Here is an 18,742-nt window from a genome sequence, read left to right as displayed (position 1 = left end):
TACTGCAACGCCATGAAATCCCAAACAGAGTAAAAGGCTGTGGCGTACACCCCCAGATCACATGACACACGCTGCACCCTAATGGTGGCAGGGAGGAGCAAGGAGTCGGACGGGGGGTGGGGGGGGGGTCAGCCCAGGTTCTGGGGGTTTGGATCCAGCCATTTCTCTTGCATGTGTTCCTCTATTCTGCAATGGAATTCCATCCCTTTCATCCATTATCGACAAGCTGCATCCATGATCAAAATAGCCATTATCCTTTACAGAAATCATGGGTAACCATTGCTGATTGGCTGATTTTAAGGTTAAAATTGTCACTAGTAGCCTGCAGGTAGTTTACATGAGAGGGTACACTCACAACTTTAATGAAAAATTAAATATTCTGGTTAAAACAAAAATTAAAACGACTATTGAAAGTTAATTTTTACAATATTACCATATTCTTTTAAAGATGTATTGGTTTCTACACAACAACAAAAAACACATTTTGTACAGACTTACACCATGGCTTGGATGAATAGTTGATTCTGAATGGCTAATCATAATAAGAATGTGTATATCGCCTAAAATGTTCAATATAGGGTACATCCTTCTCACTCCAAATATATACTGAATTAAACAAATTGTTTGGAAATTAAACCTGATAAATTATGCCATTTTCATTCATAAGAACGAACATTGGTATTATATTTTTAGTTCTAAAATATGTAACATCTTTGCATCCGTTTCGTGAAAAAGATGCGCACGCACCGACCAAAGCATAAATTTTCCCGCAAGACGCAGCGTAGAACGGTTTTTTATATCGCCTGCTGGAGGCTTGTTTCTAAAAATGTCTCCTCAGTTTTATATTTTGTTTGGCCTCTAGATCTCTCGCTTGCGCTGGCTTCCCAGTCTCATTCCCTGTTTAGTAACCTCATTACGAGTATCTTTGCCCTACATCTGGCGATGTGCCGAGTCCCTCCCTAACCTCCTTCTCCCCACAGCTCTATTCGACTGGATACGGGCGAACCAAGAAAGGAGGAGGGGGGGTGATGGAGCGCGCGAGAGAGAACGAGAGAAACAAAACGTGACTAGGCAGCCAAAGCGTCCTGTTATGCAACTACTGACCTACTAACATACATTTTGAGACAGAGAGCGAGAGGGAGTGAGAGAGCGAAACTGGAGCAAGTTATCAACATAACATGAGGGATTCAAAGTAAAACAGGAGACAAGGAATCCATGGACACATTGAGACACTAACCCTAGAGTGAGTGCAGCACGACCGCGCGGTACGTTTCAACGCAAACTCGGGAGACAAATACATACGGTACAGAAAGAAAAGAACGAGCCGAGGAACAGAAGCGCTGGAACACTAGATCTCTAACGTCACAACGCCAAGGTGAGTTCCGCGGTGTACTCTGCAGCGGTACGCACGTCCTCTACAATGGATATTTCGCGTTGTTGTACGGGAAATATGTAAAACAATTTTTTTTTCTCATTGGATAATAGTGTTGTTCTGTATTCGCACAAGTCAACATTTGCTGGTAGTTGTCCTAAGTATACGGCATGCACCATTTGGCTACGTGTATTGTTGCATTTTATTTAAAAATAAAATACATGTGGAAAAAATAGCAACTTCGGTCAATCCAGTTTCTTGTTTTACGGTAGCTGATCGATGCAGTGCTTGATTGTCGTTGTGGTGCTGTTAGGGTGGTGCCAAAACCTGGCATTTCAGGACGTACACTGCACACATTTTCTCAATGTCAAGTCCAGGCATTTTTTTCCCCTTCATGTCTCAGTGGCGGGTTTCATATGGGGATGATACGTTAACGGAAACCAATGCTTGAACGAGGAGGATGGAATTCCTTTAGAAATAACTGTGGGGTAGATTCGCTGGACGGGAGGTGGACGTGGAGTCGTGAAATGTCTATTTTTAGATTCTTTAGATTTGGAGCAGTGACTAATAACACTGATTATCCTGGACGCATGAATAGTAATGTATTAAACTGTTAACGTTTTAACACGCGTTTCAATTGTGCTGGCTAGGGAGATTTATCATTTATATTTTGTTTGTGCGATATTGGCTACATAATGAAGGAAAGCATTATATGTTGAATATATATTGGACGTAGCGTACATTTTACTTGACATGTAAACAATTAGTACATCTACAAAACAATAGCCCCCAACGTTACAAATACATCTGACATCCTATCACAGTCATACGTGCCATCCTCTGTGGCAAACGGGCAGTTATATTTGTTCACACTGACGCGTTTTTAATCGGGTTATGAATCCACGCGGGCGACTGGAAAAATTCCATGCTAGGACTGGGAACACACTTCTCGATGTCACGTGTGGCAATTCTCTGCAGAGGTTAACGCGGGTGGTTATGTAGCAAACTCAACCCCGTTAACCCTTTCCTGGTCGTAATAAGGGCGTATTGCGGAGCGGAATGCGCTCTTGTTCTCCAAGAATAGCAGTTCTTCGTTTGCGCTGCCTTGTTGACAGACACGAACAGTGCTGTTATAAGAGACAAACGTTCTCGGCTCCAGAATGCGGCGTGTTCTGTGTTTAAACAAGGGAATGTTTCACGTTTACCATGAGGATACTCGATTGCGCTGATAAATAAACAGAATGATACATTATCTTTCTCGGAACAGCTCGTATCGAACCTAATCTGAGGCGTGAAGTAGGTGCCTTTTGCCTCAAGAAGCCGGAAATATTTTAGGATTTGAAGGCTATTTATCAACCATTCACTCTCTAGGTACAATTTACTGCCATACTTTCATTTGTTAGAGTGATGTTATTTCAAACGGTAAGAAATCCCTCAGTTTATTTCACAATGTAGCGAAAGAACACTATGTTCACTGTTAAATCGTCTGATAGTTCGTCACTACGCCACATATCAATGGTTCAATTACTCATACGCGAATTCCCCCCCCCCCCCCCCCCCCAAAAAAAAAAAAAATCACTTTAATATTTGTAAACATCTATTATAAAATATGTAAGGCGCCATGAATAAAAAATTGCTGCAGGGGACTGAGAAGAAAAAGGAAGAAAAAATAAATCTTTTATATATACACGTGTCGTAATACTTGTAATCTTGTCCAAGGCTAACATTAGTCTGTTTTAACTCCTCGCACTAACCGCCTTTGTTAGAGAACATACTGTATGCGCTTGTTAATGAATGTATCGGACGTCGTCGTGGAACAGTAATTTTTAAACGCGGCGCGAGTTTACGCATTAAAATTACATAATGTAACATTTGTTGTCGAGTGGTATTTTACACTGTTTTAGATTACGCCGAGAGCATAATTCTGAGACACCACAACCCACGTTTGTGAAGCAGCCTATTGATTTAAAACACACAGTCGTGCAGAAGGCGTTATGTTTAACCTGAAAAAATAAAAACAGATCTGCTAACATTGTCCCGTGGCAAAACCCACGCGCCCGAGCCTTTGTGCGCGCAGTGTTGGCGCCGTATGTGCACAGAATGTGAATGTGAAAATGTGGTCCGAGCAGCACGCAGACGCACGGACCTCGCTGTCCTCAGGCACCCGGGCACCATAACCCCGCAATGACAAGACAAGCGTATGTTCGCTTTCCACTTCAATTTCAAATAGTACGGCCACACAAGCCGTTCTAGAGCTTTTTTTATTACATTTTTTTTTTGACTGGGCAGACGGGGGAGGGCTTTCGGAACGTTTTGTAATTAACCATCTTGCACAAAGCCCAAAAAGAACACGAGGACAGCGCACACACAACCGCAAAATAATTACAAAATTCAATATGCTCCTATTTATCTAGCGAGTGCTCATATGTTGAGAGCAGGTCGGGGTTCATGAAGACATTTTGTGGGTTACATAATAAATAAAATAATTAAATGATGCGAGTTAAGGTGATATGATGCAACACGCAGAAACCCAAAGTCTGTAGTGCGCCTAGCGGCGGAGAACTGCCTGTTCGCTGGCACGCACCCAGTTCGCAGTGGCAGCTCTGTAATGTAGGTCATATTACCCGAGAAGGGTGTGGAGGGGGCGCGCGACGCGGCGCGCGGCTCAGCCGTTGACAGTGAGACAATTTTACCTCACCAATTAAAATCCGCGCGTGCTACACCAAATACAGTTTAACAAACACTTCATCTCGGTAGGTGGCTGTTATAGTTCCCTCTTTTCTTGCATTAAAAAAAAAAAAAAAACACACGCACCTGACATTCTCTCTCATATCACAGTTTGTTCCCATTTCTCAGCATCTGTCTTTCGGTCTTACTGATACTCCAACATTGTAATTCATATCGATTTTTAACCATTTAAATTTGTCAATAATTATCACTGACACATGCCCACACATACCAATCATCAAGGGAAAGCAAATAGTTGATGTGCTGAAAATCACATTTATATTCACGGCGACTAAACATCAGGGGAAGTATCCAGCTGACGCAGTAGGCTAGAGATTACAGGTGAAAGGGTTCCTTGCCCCAGGGGCGTAGACGAGTGAACCACAGTTTCTGAGGGTTGGCATGAAATTTGCTTTGACTTCAAAAAAATATTTTGTTTCCCGTCATCCGGTGTCCATTCATATTTTCCACTGGCTTTGTTGTCATATAAAAGGTTATATAAAATAAAAAACAGTAGTAGGTCATGCCTTATGTTGTGGCAGGGCTGGGGGGGGGGGGGGGGGGGGGGTCAGAGGCAGTGACTGAACTCCCTGCAGATTTGTAGACTGAGGGCACATGTGACCAGTTGGACACATGTTGGACTCGGTTGCATTTTTTTTCTATAGAGATACAACACTTTATAGGACAAGGAAGGGGGGGGGGGTGCAGGTTTGGAACATGGCCCAGCTGTCCGAGATCGGCTTTCCTCCCCTCTCTCGGAAAGATTAACTGCGGTGAGGAAATCTTTTTTTGGGGGGGGGGGGGGGGGGGGGGATCCCTCCGTGTTCGTGGGAGGAGCTCGTCCAGTCCACTAAAGGGCCAGACAAGCCAGTTTTACGTTGCTCCAGATCCAGGTTAACTGGTGCACAGCTGGGTTTTTTTATTACTTTCTTTTTTTATTGGTGCACAGCTGTTTTGCCTTTTTTCTTTTTGTACTTTTTTGGACCTGTTTTGCTCAGTTTTGACTTTAGCATCGGACACCAGAGCCAAGTCAGAACGACCCAGTAAGGGCACTTTGGCCGCGTCTCCGACTTTGTCAAGAGCCACAAAACCTGAAATGCAGTCAGTGTTGCCAGATGCTTATGATTTCTCTTTTGGTAAAATATTTTTCACAATCCCACACCCTCATCTAACCTCTGTATATACATTTTCAAGACTTTTTCCACTTCATAACATATAAAATCCCCAGCTACCACTGACACTCATCCTTCAAGGTTGGCGGTCACCCACCTATATGCCATTCTAATAAACAGTAGGTTAGTTTGGGGAGAGGGAAAACAGGCATGGGAATGCACAGTGATATTATTTAACAAAACACAATAGAAAAAGGCGTATAAGTATTTGTTCAGTATTCAGCGCCCGTTCCGTGGTCTAGAAGACTTGGATTATCGAGAGACTATTGAGACGGAAAAACGTGATGGTACGAGTCAGCAAACTGTGTGTTTAGAGCTGTGACAGTCATATCCCATCTGCTTCAGCAGAGCATATTTGAATGATCCATTCAGAAAACTTGCTCAATATCACCAAGGAAACATAGCTATAGGGAGACTTCGTTCACAGAATACCAAAGAGCATTGGCTTTGCGCAGAAAATGTTAGGATCTGACATTTAAAACAAAGCCACTTAAATTGAGAGCAAAAATTAAGGACCTATGACCGTTGATTTCCAGCCACTGTGGTTGTTGGACTATATAAAGCGCTACCGTCAGTGAGAGCCAAAGCTCTTGTGCCCAACTTGCGCGTGCGTGCGACAGAAAGGCAGAGAAAGCCGAATGATGCGCTGGAGCGCGAAAACCAGTTGCATCTCGCACAGCGCGCGACTGCTGGAACAGGTGCGCCTGTGACGCACTTAGTGACGTGCGCGGGGTTTTTTTTTTTTTTTCCCTCATCGTATTTCTCAGTGTCGCCATTGGATATTTGTCGTCAAGCTTCAGCAAGGGACGGGGGGGCGGCGGGGGCGCTGGAGTAGGATTAATGTCGGATATGCTTTACTGCATTGCGTAATGCTTTCTCTTATAGGGGGAAAAGGGGGCACATTTATGGCAGTAACGGTTTAAAATAAAATAAAAATATAACCTTAAAATATAAAATCTTTCCTTTTCAACCTTGATGGCCAAGATCTTGTACATGCACTAGTCCCTCTGTATCTCTATTTCTACACAGTGTTATAATTCTCTCTCCCTCTCTCTGCTGACCTATTTTTCATGGTGTGGCGTGGAAGCAGTGTTTATGGTGTTACCCCGGTTTCTAGGTCAGTGGGACATGCTGCTGGAGTCTCTCCCCTGGCCTCTCTCCGTCTGTCTCTGTCTCTCTCTCTCTCTCTGTCTGTCTCTGTCTCTCTCACTCTTTCTCTCTCAGTCCGTCTCTCTCCCATGCGGAACTGGAGTGGGTTTTGTTAGCGGAGCACATAGCGACCCCCTGACCCCCCATCTCTCTGGCTGTGATGTTCATGGTTATTTATGGAAAGTGTTCCATTCCCAGCCACTATCACCATCAACATTTTCATTATCTCCCTCTATAAACTGACAAATGCAGAAATAAACTATTTGGAAGGACATGGACAGTTTTGTACTTGAAGCACAAGCACAAAACTGTCCTTCTGGGATGAAGATAGTGTATGTGTCAGGAAAAGGCTTAGCAGATCACCCCATTTCCCTAGGAGAGTGTTTTACTCCAGAAATCCTGCAAGTCCTTTATTTAAGTATAGATATTGCACGATAAATTTATTACTGTTTTTAATAGCTATGCTAGATATTCTCATTTGAGGAATCAGTCACTGAAATGGCAAACCGCTCCTCGTAGAAGCAGCAGAATGTTCGGAGATGACAGGTGTTCTGCCTTCTGAAGACCCGAAGGAGGGCGGGGTTCCCGATTCTCCAGAAGGGTATTCGATTACAGACCCAGAAACGGCGTGTTGTTATATTACACTCTGACGTCACGCTGTCCACATGCCGCGACAGGAACTGCTTGTCCTAATGGATTGGGGGGTAAACTGAAACCGGTTCTGGGCATTCCGTCCAAAAATATTTTCCTGGAAAACAAGGCCCCCCACCGCCCCCCCTCACCGACCCAACCACCCACCCCCCCTTCTGGGCCGTGCTGCTTGCAGAGCAAGCATTTTCAACATGCACGCCATGAGCAGCACTCACTAAACAAGCTAACAGCTTCTGAGGTAATTGGACGGAGAAGCTGAAAGTCAATTCCACAGGTCTGGATCTTTTCCAGTATCTCTTTCTTTGTGGCACATCCCGTTATTTCTCTGAAACAATAAAGGATAAATAACCCACGTGCTGCTTTCGTTGGCGCGTCAGAATGATTTACGCATCACACGGAGTTTCTTTTGAGGACAGCTTAAAAAGGTCATTTTGCGAAAAAGTAGACAAGTAAGGAAATACGGGAGCTAACAGAGTTTGTATGTTTAGGAGCCTCTTTATGTTTTTCTCTTTTGCTGCTCGCAGTAGCAGGTTCGCTTCTACGTGACTCGACCATGTTGAGGTCGGCGGTTTGGCGCAGGTCTGAAATTTCGATCGCTGACCCACATTCCGAAAGCGCAGGGCGAGGTCCCAGATCTCCCCCCCCCACCCCCACCCCCACCCCCACCCCGCAGTGCACCTGTGTGACTCATCGCCCCCCTCCCCCTCAGCTCCTGACAGCCGGGCCTGTGCCTCGCAGCGCAGGGTGAAAAACACGAGCGCAGAGCCAGTGCTTCTGAGGCCCGGAGCGCGGCTGAGGCTTCCCGGGCTGAGGCTGCCCGGGCCTCCTGGCTGCGATTGCGCAACGCGCCCTTTCTTTCGCAACCCCCCCTTCAGTGCCTTCAAACGGGATTTACAGATGATTTGTGGGTGTTTGAGCCATAGCTGCGCTCACACAGAATAACTGTTTTTACTGCTCACACACACACACACACTCACATTCTCCAGACATGCTGTCAGGACTTTGGGTTGGGGGGGGGGGGGGGGGGGGGGTCCTGAGCACACCAGCGCCACGTTTGTCTGGAAGCAGAGCTGGCAATTCACAAAACAAAAGAGCGTCGAAAGAGGAAGGCCCAAATTTACAGCGTTTTATTTTATTTTTAAAAAGAAACAAAGAAACGTCAAAAAAGGCAAGGGGATATCTCCCACAGCTGGCTGAGAGCTCCAGACCGTTTCACGGTCATTACATCACTGCCAGACAGTAACAGTCAGAGGTCAGAGGTCGCAGACGGAACCGATCGATCAGAGGTCAAGAGGTCAGACGCTGGATGCTCGGGGTCACAGACCTTTTGGTGGTTGCTAGGGGTAACTGTCAAAGCCAGACAAAAAAAAAAAAAAACCTCCAGTCAATCATACAACTAAAAATATATTTGCTTGCATATATCTAAAAATACCTCAAAATGTTTGTTTTTTTATTTTTTATTATTTATTTTTGTGCAGATAGCCCCAGCAGTGAAGGCTGAGACTGAATTGACGGTGAACTGGAAGACTAACCGATCCTTTCCCTCCTTCTTTTCCTTTCCCCAGCCCTTTGTCCTGCGCCCAGCTGGGGAGGAGAGAGACCGCGCGCCGTCGGGGGAGAGCAGAGAGCCGAGGGTGACCGAGTGACCTACATCCCGCGCGCACACGCGCACGCACACAGCCTCGAGCGCCAGACCACCACCGCACGGCCAACGCCGTCTCGGAAAGATCAGAAAGAAAAGCAAACGCACGCAAAGACAAAAAAATAAAAATCCCCGGCCGGAGGTCCCCTTCCACCCACCCCCCCCAGCAGAGGCCTCCGCATTCTCTGGACTCCAGGAATTCCTCTGCCTGCCCCCCCCCTTTTTTTCGCCGTGGGGAAAGAGGAAAGCGGACCGTAGCGTCGACAGAAGGAACGGCTTCTTTTCTCTCTTTTTTAAATTCTTCCGCTGCTTGCGGGCGACAGGTTTCCGTGACCCGTTGGTTAAATGTGGGAGGTTCACGCGCAGTTTCACCTCCTCCTCATGCTTTTAGCCAACCTGGACACTTGAAAGACTCTCCTCAAAAGTGGAAAAGAAAAGAAAAAATCAATGAGTTTCATCTTTAGTGGAGCACAAACACCTCAAAAATTGTTTGCCGGACCCACCACGTGACTGCTTAAAAAACCCCAGAGTGCACTGCAGTTCTCCGCCTTGACCTTCGACCTTTCTTGCCCTTTAGCACACTTCCCTTTTTTTCCCCCCCGTTTTCTTTTTGAAAAATTTGTTCCAAGTATTCTCTTGTCAATGGTCGCCGAGGACCCCCATTCCAAACCGGCACAGTCTAGACGACAATGGAAAGTGTGAGCGCGCAGGCCCCAACAGCAACCAGTTCCACCGCCAGCGGCAAAAGTTCGGAAGTCTTCTCCGAGTCCAGCGAGGGTCCCCCTCCGACCGAAAGCGACAGCAACCCCAACCCCAACGCCAGCGCCCGCCCCGCCCGCCAGTCCAAGCCCAAGCCCAGCATGAGCTGCCGGCGCAAGCGCGAGTTCATCTCCGACGAGAAGAAGGACGCCTCCTACTGGGAGAAGCGGCGCAAGAACAACGAGGCGGCCAAGCGCTCGCGGGAGAAGCGCCGGCTCAACGACATGGTGCTGGAGAACCGCGTGATGGCGCTCAACGACGAGAACGTGCGGCTGAAGACCGAGCTGCTGCAGCTGAAGCTGCGCTTCGGCCTGATCAGCACCGCCGCCTACGTGGAGAAGAGCCAGCAGATCGCCGCCGCCGCCGCCGCCGCCGCCGGCAACGGGGGCGGGGCCAACGGCGGCTCCGCCTCCTCCGGCCACTACTTCTCCAGCGGCTACTCCAGCGGCTCGCAGGCGCTGATGAACTCGGACTCGTCGGAGGCCGAGCAGTCGGGCCTGGGGGAGGGCCACGCCCCGCTGGCCAAGTACTCCCCGCGCGGGTCCATCTCCGACATGTCGGACGGCTCGTCGCGCGACAGCCCAGAGCCGCTTGGCTACGAGATCAAGTGCGAGCGGGCGGAGGGCATGGACATCGGCGGGCTGGACGTGGAGGTGGGAGGCGCCCAGGTGATGTTCGGCGTCCACCGCGGGCTGGGCCCCGCCCCCCACCACCGCCACCACCACGGCGCGCCGGAGGTGAAGCCCGAGTACTGGCGGGGAGACGACGCCACCCTCGCCGCCAGCCCCGCCCCGCCCGCCGCCGCCACCGCCGCCCCTCAGCGGAGCGTGATCCTGTACCGGTCCAGCAGCAGCTCCTGCCCCGCCCCGCAGGACCCCGACCAGCGCCCGGCACAGCCCCGCCTCCCGGCGGGGCCCCTGGCCGGGGACGGGCCAGTCGGCCCCGAGACCCTGGCGGAGGTGACCAAGCAGCTGGAGAGGAAGACGCTGGACTCGCCGCCCTATCAGCCCGGCGGCCCCGCGGAAGAGCGAGGCTACGCCGCGGCGCGTTGCCACGACGACCGCAGGGCCGAGGTCGGCACCGGCGCGGCGCCGGACCTCCTCCACCACAGCTACGAGGAGGGCGGGGCCCGCCCGTACCGCGCCCACCTGTCCTACCTGGGCGCCCAGGACGAGGAGCCGCCGGTGCTGACCTACGAGGGCGGCCCCCAGGGGCCGGAGGGGGGCTACTACCAGGACCACTCCACCTCCGGCAAGGACACGTCCTCCAGCGACGGAGACCCCCGCAGCTCGGACAAGGACGCCTCCACGGACGACGAGTCCTCCCCGTCCTCCTCCTGCTCCGAGGTGGGCGGTTACCGCCAGCGGCGTCCCCAGTCCCCGCCTCCCGCCGCCCCGACGGGCCCCGCCCTCCCGGGCCAAACCAAGGAGGCCCCGGCGGAGGTCAAGGGTACGGCCCTGCCCCACAAACTGAGGCTCAAACACAGGGCGCTCAGCAGCGGGGGGGCCCAGTACGACGCGTCGCTGCCCCCGGCCGTCTCCCCCGTAGCCCCGCCCCTTCCCCAGCACCCCTACCTGGCGCTCACCCAGGTGGGACCGCAGCCGGGCGGCGGCTACAGGGACAGGGAGGACGGCCGCACCCCCGTGGGCTTCTGCAAGCTGGGGGAGGACGGCTGGAAAGACTGCGGGAAGAAGGAGGTGGCAGGAGGCCGGAACAGTCGGAACAAGAGGAGAGACTGAGAGAGAGGAGGAGGAGCCGCTGGACTGACTTCTTTGGGGTAGGAGGGGTACAAGTCTGTCCAGAAGGTCAAACTGACTAGTAAACCCCCCTTTCTTGCATCTCTCCAGATATCCGGAGACCCCAGTGTCAGTCCGCCACTGATTATACCTCTGTCCCCTCCCCAAAACCTCAGACCCCAGAAACAGGACTTGAATCCTCGGGATTCCTGGGTGCGCTGTCTTATACACATTGTACAGATCGTGATGTTTTGGTTGCCTCCACCAAGAGTTACTCAACGGACTGTGGTTGAGGCCCGTGAACAAGAGGGCGAAGGGAACCTCCCCTTTTCAGTCTCTTTTCTACCGTTTTACTTTTTATTTTTGTAAAATAAGACTTCAAAATGTAGACTTCAAGACTTACAAACGTAACGGTTGAACTCATTACAGCATTACAGCCGGTGGCTTTACATTTAAAAAAAAAAAAAAAAAAGTCTGTTACTGAACTTCACGCTTGTATTCCCTGTGAGGTATCAACTCATTTTAAGTACCACAGACATGGTGTGCGGCCCCTTCTGGCTGTGGCTCAGGGGGTGGCCTGCACACAAGGCATTCTGGGAACTTTTCACTTGACCAAAGAAACAACACTCTTACTCAAGAGTTCCACCTCTCTTCCTCGGACCTCTTTCCACCAATCTTCCTTTTCATTTTATCAGTTCCCACCCCTCTATTTTTCAAGCACTTGGTTTGTATATTACTGTGATATATAAATATACATATTATATATAAATATATATTTTATGATGAAAACAAAAAAATCACATGCAAAAAAATAAAAATAAAAATATAAAACAGGACAGGAAAAAACACTAAATTGTTAAGGAGGGGAGTGGATTAAGAATGCTTTTCAGACCTGTCAATGTCAAAATGACTGTATAGTCCTATCTTGTCTACTAATGGCACTTAATTTAAGTTCTTTTTATTTTGTGTATGTGCTTTTTTTTTACACCGATATGAACCATGGGTTGTAAAGCAATTCGCTTGGCTTTTCTTAGTTCCCCAAACGTTTATACGCCGACAGTCACAGGGTCAGAGAGCCATACGTTGTTTGTGAACGGCACGGTCTGGTAATAAGTCTTCTGACTTGGATCCACTCATAACAGCGTAGCGTTTTTGCGTTACCGATAGTCGTTTGATGTCGTTTGACACTTACCGTGACGGCCGTCTTGAATTTCTCGCCCGCTTAAATCCCACACCTATCGTTCCTTCTGTTACACGAACAACTGCAGACAAAGAAAAGAACAAAACATTAGAAAACCTGAAGCATTATGAATGACAGAACATAGCATTATATAATGACAACAAGACCAGGCCATTCAGCCCAACAGTGATCATTACCATTTTCCTGACTAAATTACTGCTCTGATTACCTACAGGCTAGAAGTATTTAACACCGTACCAACCCTAGTCAATCCCCAGAATTTCTGCCTCTACTACGTGACCCGGCAGTCTGTTCCACACATTGACTGCTCTCTGCGTGAAAAAAAATCTTCCTAATGTTATCAGAAATAATAACAATTTGGTAACGTCCACGGTTCACCTTGAAGCCAGCTCCTCGCTGTAGGACGGCCGTAGTTCGAGCTAGCTCGAGTTAGCTCATATAACCGTTTTTTTTTTCAGCGAGGAAAAAAAGCGGTTAAAACAGCCGATCGAACTGGCCTACTTCCCACTTCCACAGCCCTCATGCAGCGCGTGCCGCCACACCCGCAAACGAATAAAAAAAACGGTTAACGAAAAAAACAAATTTCATACTTTTCAAATGTGACTCCCTTCTAGGTCCTGCAGTACACATACCACCTTTAGTCTGTCCGTATCGAACATCAGGTGAAAATACTAAGCTATGAACAGTATGGTTTCTAAACACAATGTAAAATATTTTCTATTTCTGGTGTGCCTACCATTCTTAGCACTTGTGTATAAATGTAAAGTTTTTTTGATGTTTGTTTCTCTCTTGGACAATGTTGTAATGTTTTTTATTTTAATTTTATTTTGTACTAATTTTATTGCGGCCTCCCCCCTCCAACTTTTATTTTTATTTTTATTTTTAAAAGGGTAAACGTTGCCGTGTGTCCGTTTCCTTGATTGTGATAAACGCGTACGTGTCCCCCGCCCACCCCCCTTTCTCGCCTGTATCCATTGTGTACCCAGCAGTGATGTGCGTTTTCTGTTTTTGCTGATGAGTTTAAGAAAAATAATAAAATAAAAGAAGACTTACAGGGTTAAAGTCCACTTTGCCTCATGTGAAGGAGCTGGTGGCCTTGATGCTGCAGCCCTCCCTTCCCCCCTTTCCCCACTCGACCTCTTTCACAAATGCGTATGTAAGTAAAGCCACTAATGTTTGTCATGGAAGATGGGTGCATAAAAAATGGAAAGAAAAAAAAAATAAATAAAATGTTGAAGTTCTCAAAAATTATTCCAAATGTGTCTGCACTCTTTGTTCTTAGATTTGTTTCTCAAGCTGCTAGTCTTATTTCGTGCCACATTAAATGCAGTTTAGTTATAAATGTGGAGGTGGCTCCAATAAACCAGACTTATCCAAGACATTATATAGCCTACAAGAGATTAATAAATCTGAATATTGGGCTACCTCAAGTCTATTTACTATAATACATAAATATATTAATGTGGTATCGTAAAATAATGAAATAGCGTTGTTTACTATAAGACATTGACAGTTTTTTAAAGAAGAGGACGTGATGTCATGGTACTGTAATGTTGAAAGACGGGAATCTGTCGCCTGTTTACATCGCAGAGGGAAATATGTGAAAGTTGACACGCAGTGCTTTGGTGCGACTTTGTGAGAACGCTCTGGCAGGGTTATCCCTCCGAACCCACACACTACCTACAGGCCAGACTCCTTCCTGCATTTCCTGTGTGCCGTATTCACGCAGTCGGTCTGCGCATGCACTTCCTGCGTGCTGTATTCACGCAGTCGGTCTGCGCATGCACTTCCTGCGTGCTGTATTCACGCAGTCGGTCTGCGCATGCACTTCCTGCGTGCTGTATTCACGCAGTCGGTCTGCGAATGCACTTCCTGCGTGCTGTATTCACGCAGTCGGTCTGCGCATGCACTTCCTGCGTGCTGTATTCACGCAGTCGGTCTGCGCATGCACTTCCTGCGTGCTGTATTCACGCAGTCGGTCTGCGCATGCACTTCCTGCATGCTGTATTCATGCAGTCGGTCTGCGCATGCACTTCCTGCGTGCTGTATTCACGCAGTCGGTCTGCGCATGCACTTCCTGCGTGCTGTATTCACGCAGTCGGTCTGCGCATGCACTTCCTGCGTGCTGAATTCACGCAGTCGCACTGCGCATGTACTTCCTGCGTGTTGAGTTCATGGAGCCGGTCCGCATGTACCATGGCCAGCGCCTGCTTGGCCATGCAGCGCTCGCTGCTGACATAAACTGCTGATGTTTCCACTCGTTACGTTGCATTATTCATACCAAATTAAATTAGGCCGCATCTTTCGTGGGTAAACTAAAAAAATTAGTTTATGAAGCAAAGATTATGCTGCGGGCCCAGAGGTTATTTGTGAATCGGTGAGCAATTGTGCATAGTCAAATACACGTGAATAAATCTGCCTCATATCAGTGAGGGGGTGTGTGCTGGCCCGCAGGGGTGGGCAGTTCCAGTCCTGGGGGGCCAGAGTGTATATAGGTATTTGTATCCACCAATAACCCTGATTAAATAGGCTAGCTGGCTCTATACACCAACACTGGTTCACTGGTACATTATATCACAGTAAAACATCTCATGTAGGGACACAAGAACGATCTTCAGCTGTCATTCATGTGCTTAAAAGAAATGCATCTAAAATGTCAGGTGGCGTACGTGTTAGTTAGTGTCAATTGAGTAGTTAAGGCCAGCGGTTGGCATGGAGACCAGAAACAGATATGGTCCTCATTGCCCACCCCAGCCATGAAGGACACGGTAACCTTGGTTCTTGCTGAGGGAGAGAACTACATATCCCATATGAATGAGGCCAGCACCTCTCTGTCTGACACATGCACCGTTGGTGTCATCGCCTCACGTTTCGAGAGAACTACATATCCCACATGAATGAGGCCAGCACCTCTCTGTCTGACACATGCACCGTTGGTGTCATCGCCTCACGTTTCGAGAGAACTACATATCCCATATGAATGAGACCAACACCTCTGTCTGACACATGCACTGCTGGTGTCATCGCCTCACCCCTCTTGGCGTGATACAGAACAATCAGATTCCTACAGCCGGAAAATCCCTAATGGATTACCGTTACCCTCCCTGCATATCTCTCTCTCTCTCTCTCTCTCTCTCTCTCTCTCTCTCCACAGAGCAGCATCCCTCTCTCCACAGAGCAGCCTCCCTCTCTCCACAAGGAGCAGGTACGTGCAAATGTTTCAAGAGAGCGGGGTCACCCTTGCCCTCATGCGCACCCCCCCCTTAAAATAAAAAAATAAAAAATGAATAAATCATTAAGGATCTTGAGTGTTCTGTACTGTACTATAGCAGCAGAGACCCCAGCAGGAGTTCAGAAGCACAGAGGGTGGGGAAGAGCACAGGAGCAGAGCACCAGGCCAGTCTGTACAGTCTGTTTCAGCACTGCTAAAAAAAGGGCCTGTACCCTGTGCCCCAGCACACCTTCGGGACCTTTTTTTCAAGCCCTGCTTCCTCTTACGTAACCGGAGAGCCTCGCCCCTCTGCTAATGCAGGTCACCCGTCCCTGTGGGCGGAGAGGTGGGCGGGCCCCGCCCCGCCCCGCCCCGCCCCACCCTACCTCCAAAACAACGCTGCAGTGGAATGCCATTTCAGATCAGAGCTGAGGGAGATTTGCCTGTACGTGCTGCACAGGACCAATAGTACACCTATTTTAAAAAAACGAAGATGGGATTTTTTTTAAAAGGGCGGGGGTGGGGGGTGGGGGTGGGGGGTAGAGGGGCGGCAACCTTTTCCTCCCAGAAGGCTTTGCCTCCGAGTGGAACACTGGCAGGATTTTGTGTTTGCCGATTCATGCGCCTACAAACCTCCTTTGGTCTGACACACAATACTTTGTGTACACCATTATAAATGACGTAATGTGTAGTCATTAATTTATTTGAACTTTAACCAGGCAGGGCGGCTGGCAGCTCACACTCATTTGAAGTGTGACAAGATGGGGGGGATCAAAACAGTTTTGGAAATGTGAGGGATTTCAAAGCCAGTTCAGACAGAGGAGTAACACTGCAACACTGGTGCAGACACAGAGCTGCCAGGGACTCTCCGTTTCAGTCAGTTAAACTATTCAGCCTGGGCCCTGGAGTTTGAGCCAGTAGAACGGAACCCAAATGTCTGGTTTGTCCAAAAATGAGGAAGACTATAGGAAAGGTGGGGGGGGGGGGGATTCTGAAACAGACTGAGTCGTGGAAGGTCAGTACATTCGACTCCATTTTAATGTAAATAATAACATTTAAATAGTTCCTCATGACCGTTAGGAATGTGTGGAGATACAGGGTCTCCCCGGTGAATGAAGCAATACTAACAAAAGAAAAAAAAAACTAAAACAAAACAAATGATCTGCTCTCCATTTAATCAACTAATTAATTCATTTTTGTAGTTGTTGATGCAGTAAAATCTCAGTCACATTCTCTACACACCCCACCCCCACCCAACCCCCACCCGCAACTAAGCTTCCCCCCTTCAGGCCCGCCTCCACCGCACACGCGGAACGACGGCAAGGTGCCATTTTCTGACGGGCGCAGCAGCGCCCCCTCCCCCCACCCCCCCCCAGTCCCGCTACGTCTCCATTTTCCCTCCTCCCTGCCCTCGCGGTTCGCTGTCGCCCTTCTCTGATGTGAACAGAGTGACTGCAGTCCTGCGTAAACAGGTTAGGAGGAAAGTAGGTCAGGGACGGGGGGGTGGGGTGGGGTGGGGGGGGGCGGGGAGCAGGGGCAGGGAAGGGAGGGAGAGGGAGAGGGAGGGGAAGAGATGGAGGGAGAGGGGGTTCCAGAGAGAGGGAGGGAAGCATAAGGAAACGGTTTGAGCGGCGCGTTCGCTCCGGAAAGCCCCGGAAAAACACAGCGCTCGGGTTTCCTGGACCCCGGGCCCCACAGCGTCGCCGCGGCGAAGCGGGGAGACGGCCTGTCGGCCAATCAGGGGCCGGGAACTTCGGCCAGGAGAGGAGGCCTGAGAAAGGTCTATCAGCCAATCGCGCCGCTCGTTCGCTTTTTGGGAACGCAGCAGGGGGTCAAACCACAGAATGTACCGCACACCGAACAAGAAGTGCTGAAATACGAATGGCGTTTTATACCGCGTGACCTATGGGAATAGTTTAAGATGAGCTGCATGCAAGAACAAGTCATTTCTGAGCCTGGCGCTCCTGCTGGACTGCGGCGGCGTAGGTCAACACGACCGAGGGCTGGAAAAAAACAAGAAGAACGGCCAGGAAGTGAGCAGCCTTTGGAGAGTCCCCTCTCACCCCCCGACCCAGACCTCCCGGCAGCCCCCCCTCTCCGAGGCGTTCCCCAAACCCGCGGGTCACCTGCGCGTTCGTGTGACCTGCATTTACCCCTGCGCACGTACAGCGCCGCCTCCCCGCCTGGCTCACGCTCCCCAAATAAACACTGTCTGTTATTCCTCGAGTCGTGATTATGTAACCTCCCGGTGAGGGAGGGAAGGGGGGGGGGTGAGGTTTTATCCGAGATAAACAGCACGTCAGCGCAGAAGAGATTAGCATCTGCAGGGCGGTCGCTAGCTGAGCGCCAACATCCCGCCATGGTTTGCCAGGAGGTTTGGGCACAGCCAGAAAGGCCGGGTGATTTTAAATAAAAAACAAACGGACACAAACAAAATGAAGAAAGAGAGAGAGAGGAAGAACGTTCCTTTCACAGGGGACAGCAGCAGAGTGCCCCCCCCCACCCCAAAACAAACCCCCACCTCACTCCAAATAACACCCCCAGGAAGGGCGTCCTGGCAGTATTCGGAGGCCTGTATGCCTGGAATAACAGACCTCCCTCTCTCTCTCTCTCTCTCTCTCTCTCTCTCTCTCTCTCTCTCACTCACCCTCTCTCCCCCTCTACTCCCCTTCTCTCTTTCTTTCTCCCCCTTTCTCTCCCTCTCTCTGGTCCGAGCCGTCTCGGTCAGAGGCATGCTCCAGCACCCCTCAGTGAAGGGGTGGGGTGGGGTGGGGGGGGGGGGGTGGGGGGGGGGGGGGAGCGGGTGGTGAGAGATAGACGCGCAGCACGGCGCTGAGCAGTTCACAAACACAATCGCACAAACGTCTGTGGTCACTTCCTCTCCCCCTTATCCTCCTTTCACGCCCAGCCTCCCCGACCTCGCTTCCTGTCAGAGGTTACCGCAATCAAGCTTCCTCCTGCGGTCCTACTCCACACCATGGAGACAGAGAGCGCTTGTTTGCCTGTCTCTGCACCCCTCTGCGTGTTCCGCTCAGCCTGGCCCGTCCCACCAGTTCAGCTACGGGACTCACTGTCTCACCCCGAAATCGCCTGCCCGAGGAAGCCAGTGTACCTCAGCGACA

The 18,742-nt window shown here is 49.6% G+C and overlaps 1 protein-coding gene and 1 long non-coding RNA gene across 2 annotated transcripts; both read left to right on the top strand.

Annotated features, from left to right (window-relative positions):
* Positions 1–1,004: 1,004 nt before the first annotated feature.
* Positions 1,005–8,831, top strand: LOC118217207. The gene is made up of 2 exons (XR_004763138.1): positions 1,005–1,375; positions 8,637–8,831. It is a non-coding gene; the product is annotated as an uncharacterized LOC118217207 (long non-coding RNA).
* Positions 8,832–8,988: 157 nt separating this feature from the next.
* Positions 8,989–13,660, top strand: nfil3-2 (nuclear factor, interleukin 3 regulated, member 2). Its single transcript, XM_035399039.1, has one exon. The coding sequence runs from the start codon at positions 9,403–9,405 to the stop codon at positions 11,209–11,211; it is 1,809 nt and encodes a 602-aa protein (XP_035254930.1). The 5' UTR covers positions 8,989–9,402; the 3' UTR covers positions 11,212–13,660.
* The last annotated feature ends 5,082 nt before the right edge of the window (positions 13,661–18,742 follow it).

Source organism: Anguilla anguilla, chromosome 17, assembly GCF_013347855.1.
Source record: "Anguilla anguilla isolate fAngAng1 chromosome 17, fAngAng1.pri, whole genome shotgun sequence".
Taxonomy (NCBI): Eukaryota; Metazoa; Chordata; class Actinopteri; order Anguilliformes; family Anguillidae; genus Anguilla; species Anguilla anguilla.
Note: the sequence above shows the minus strand (reverse complement) of the source record. Positions and strands in the feature narration are given on the sequence as shown.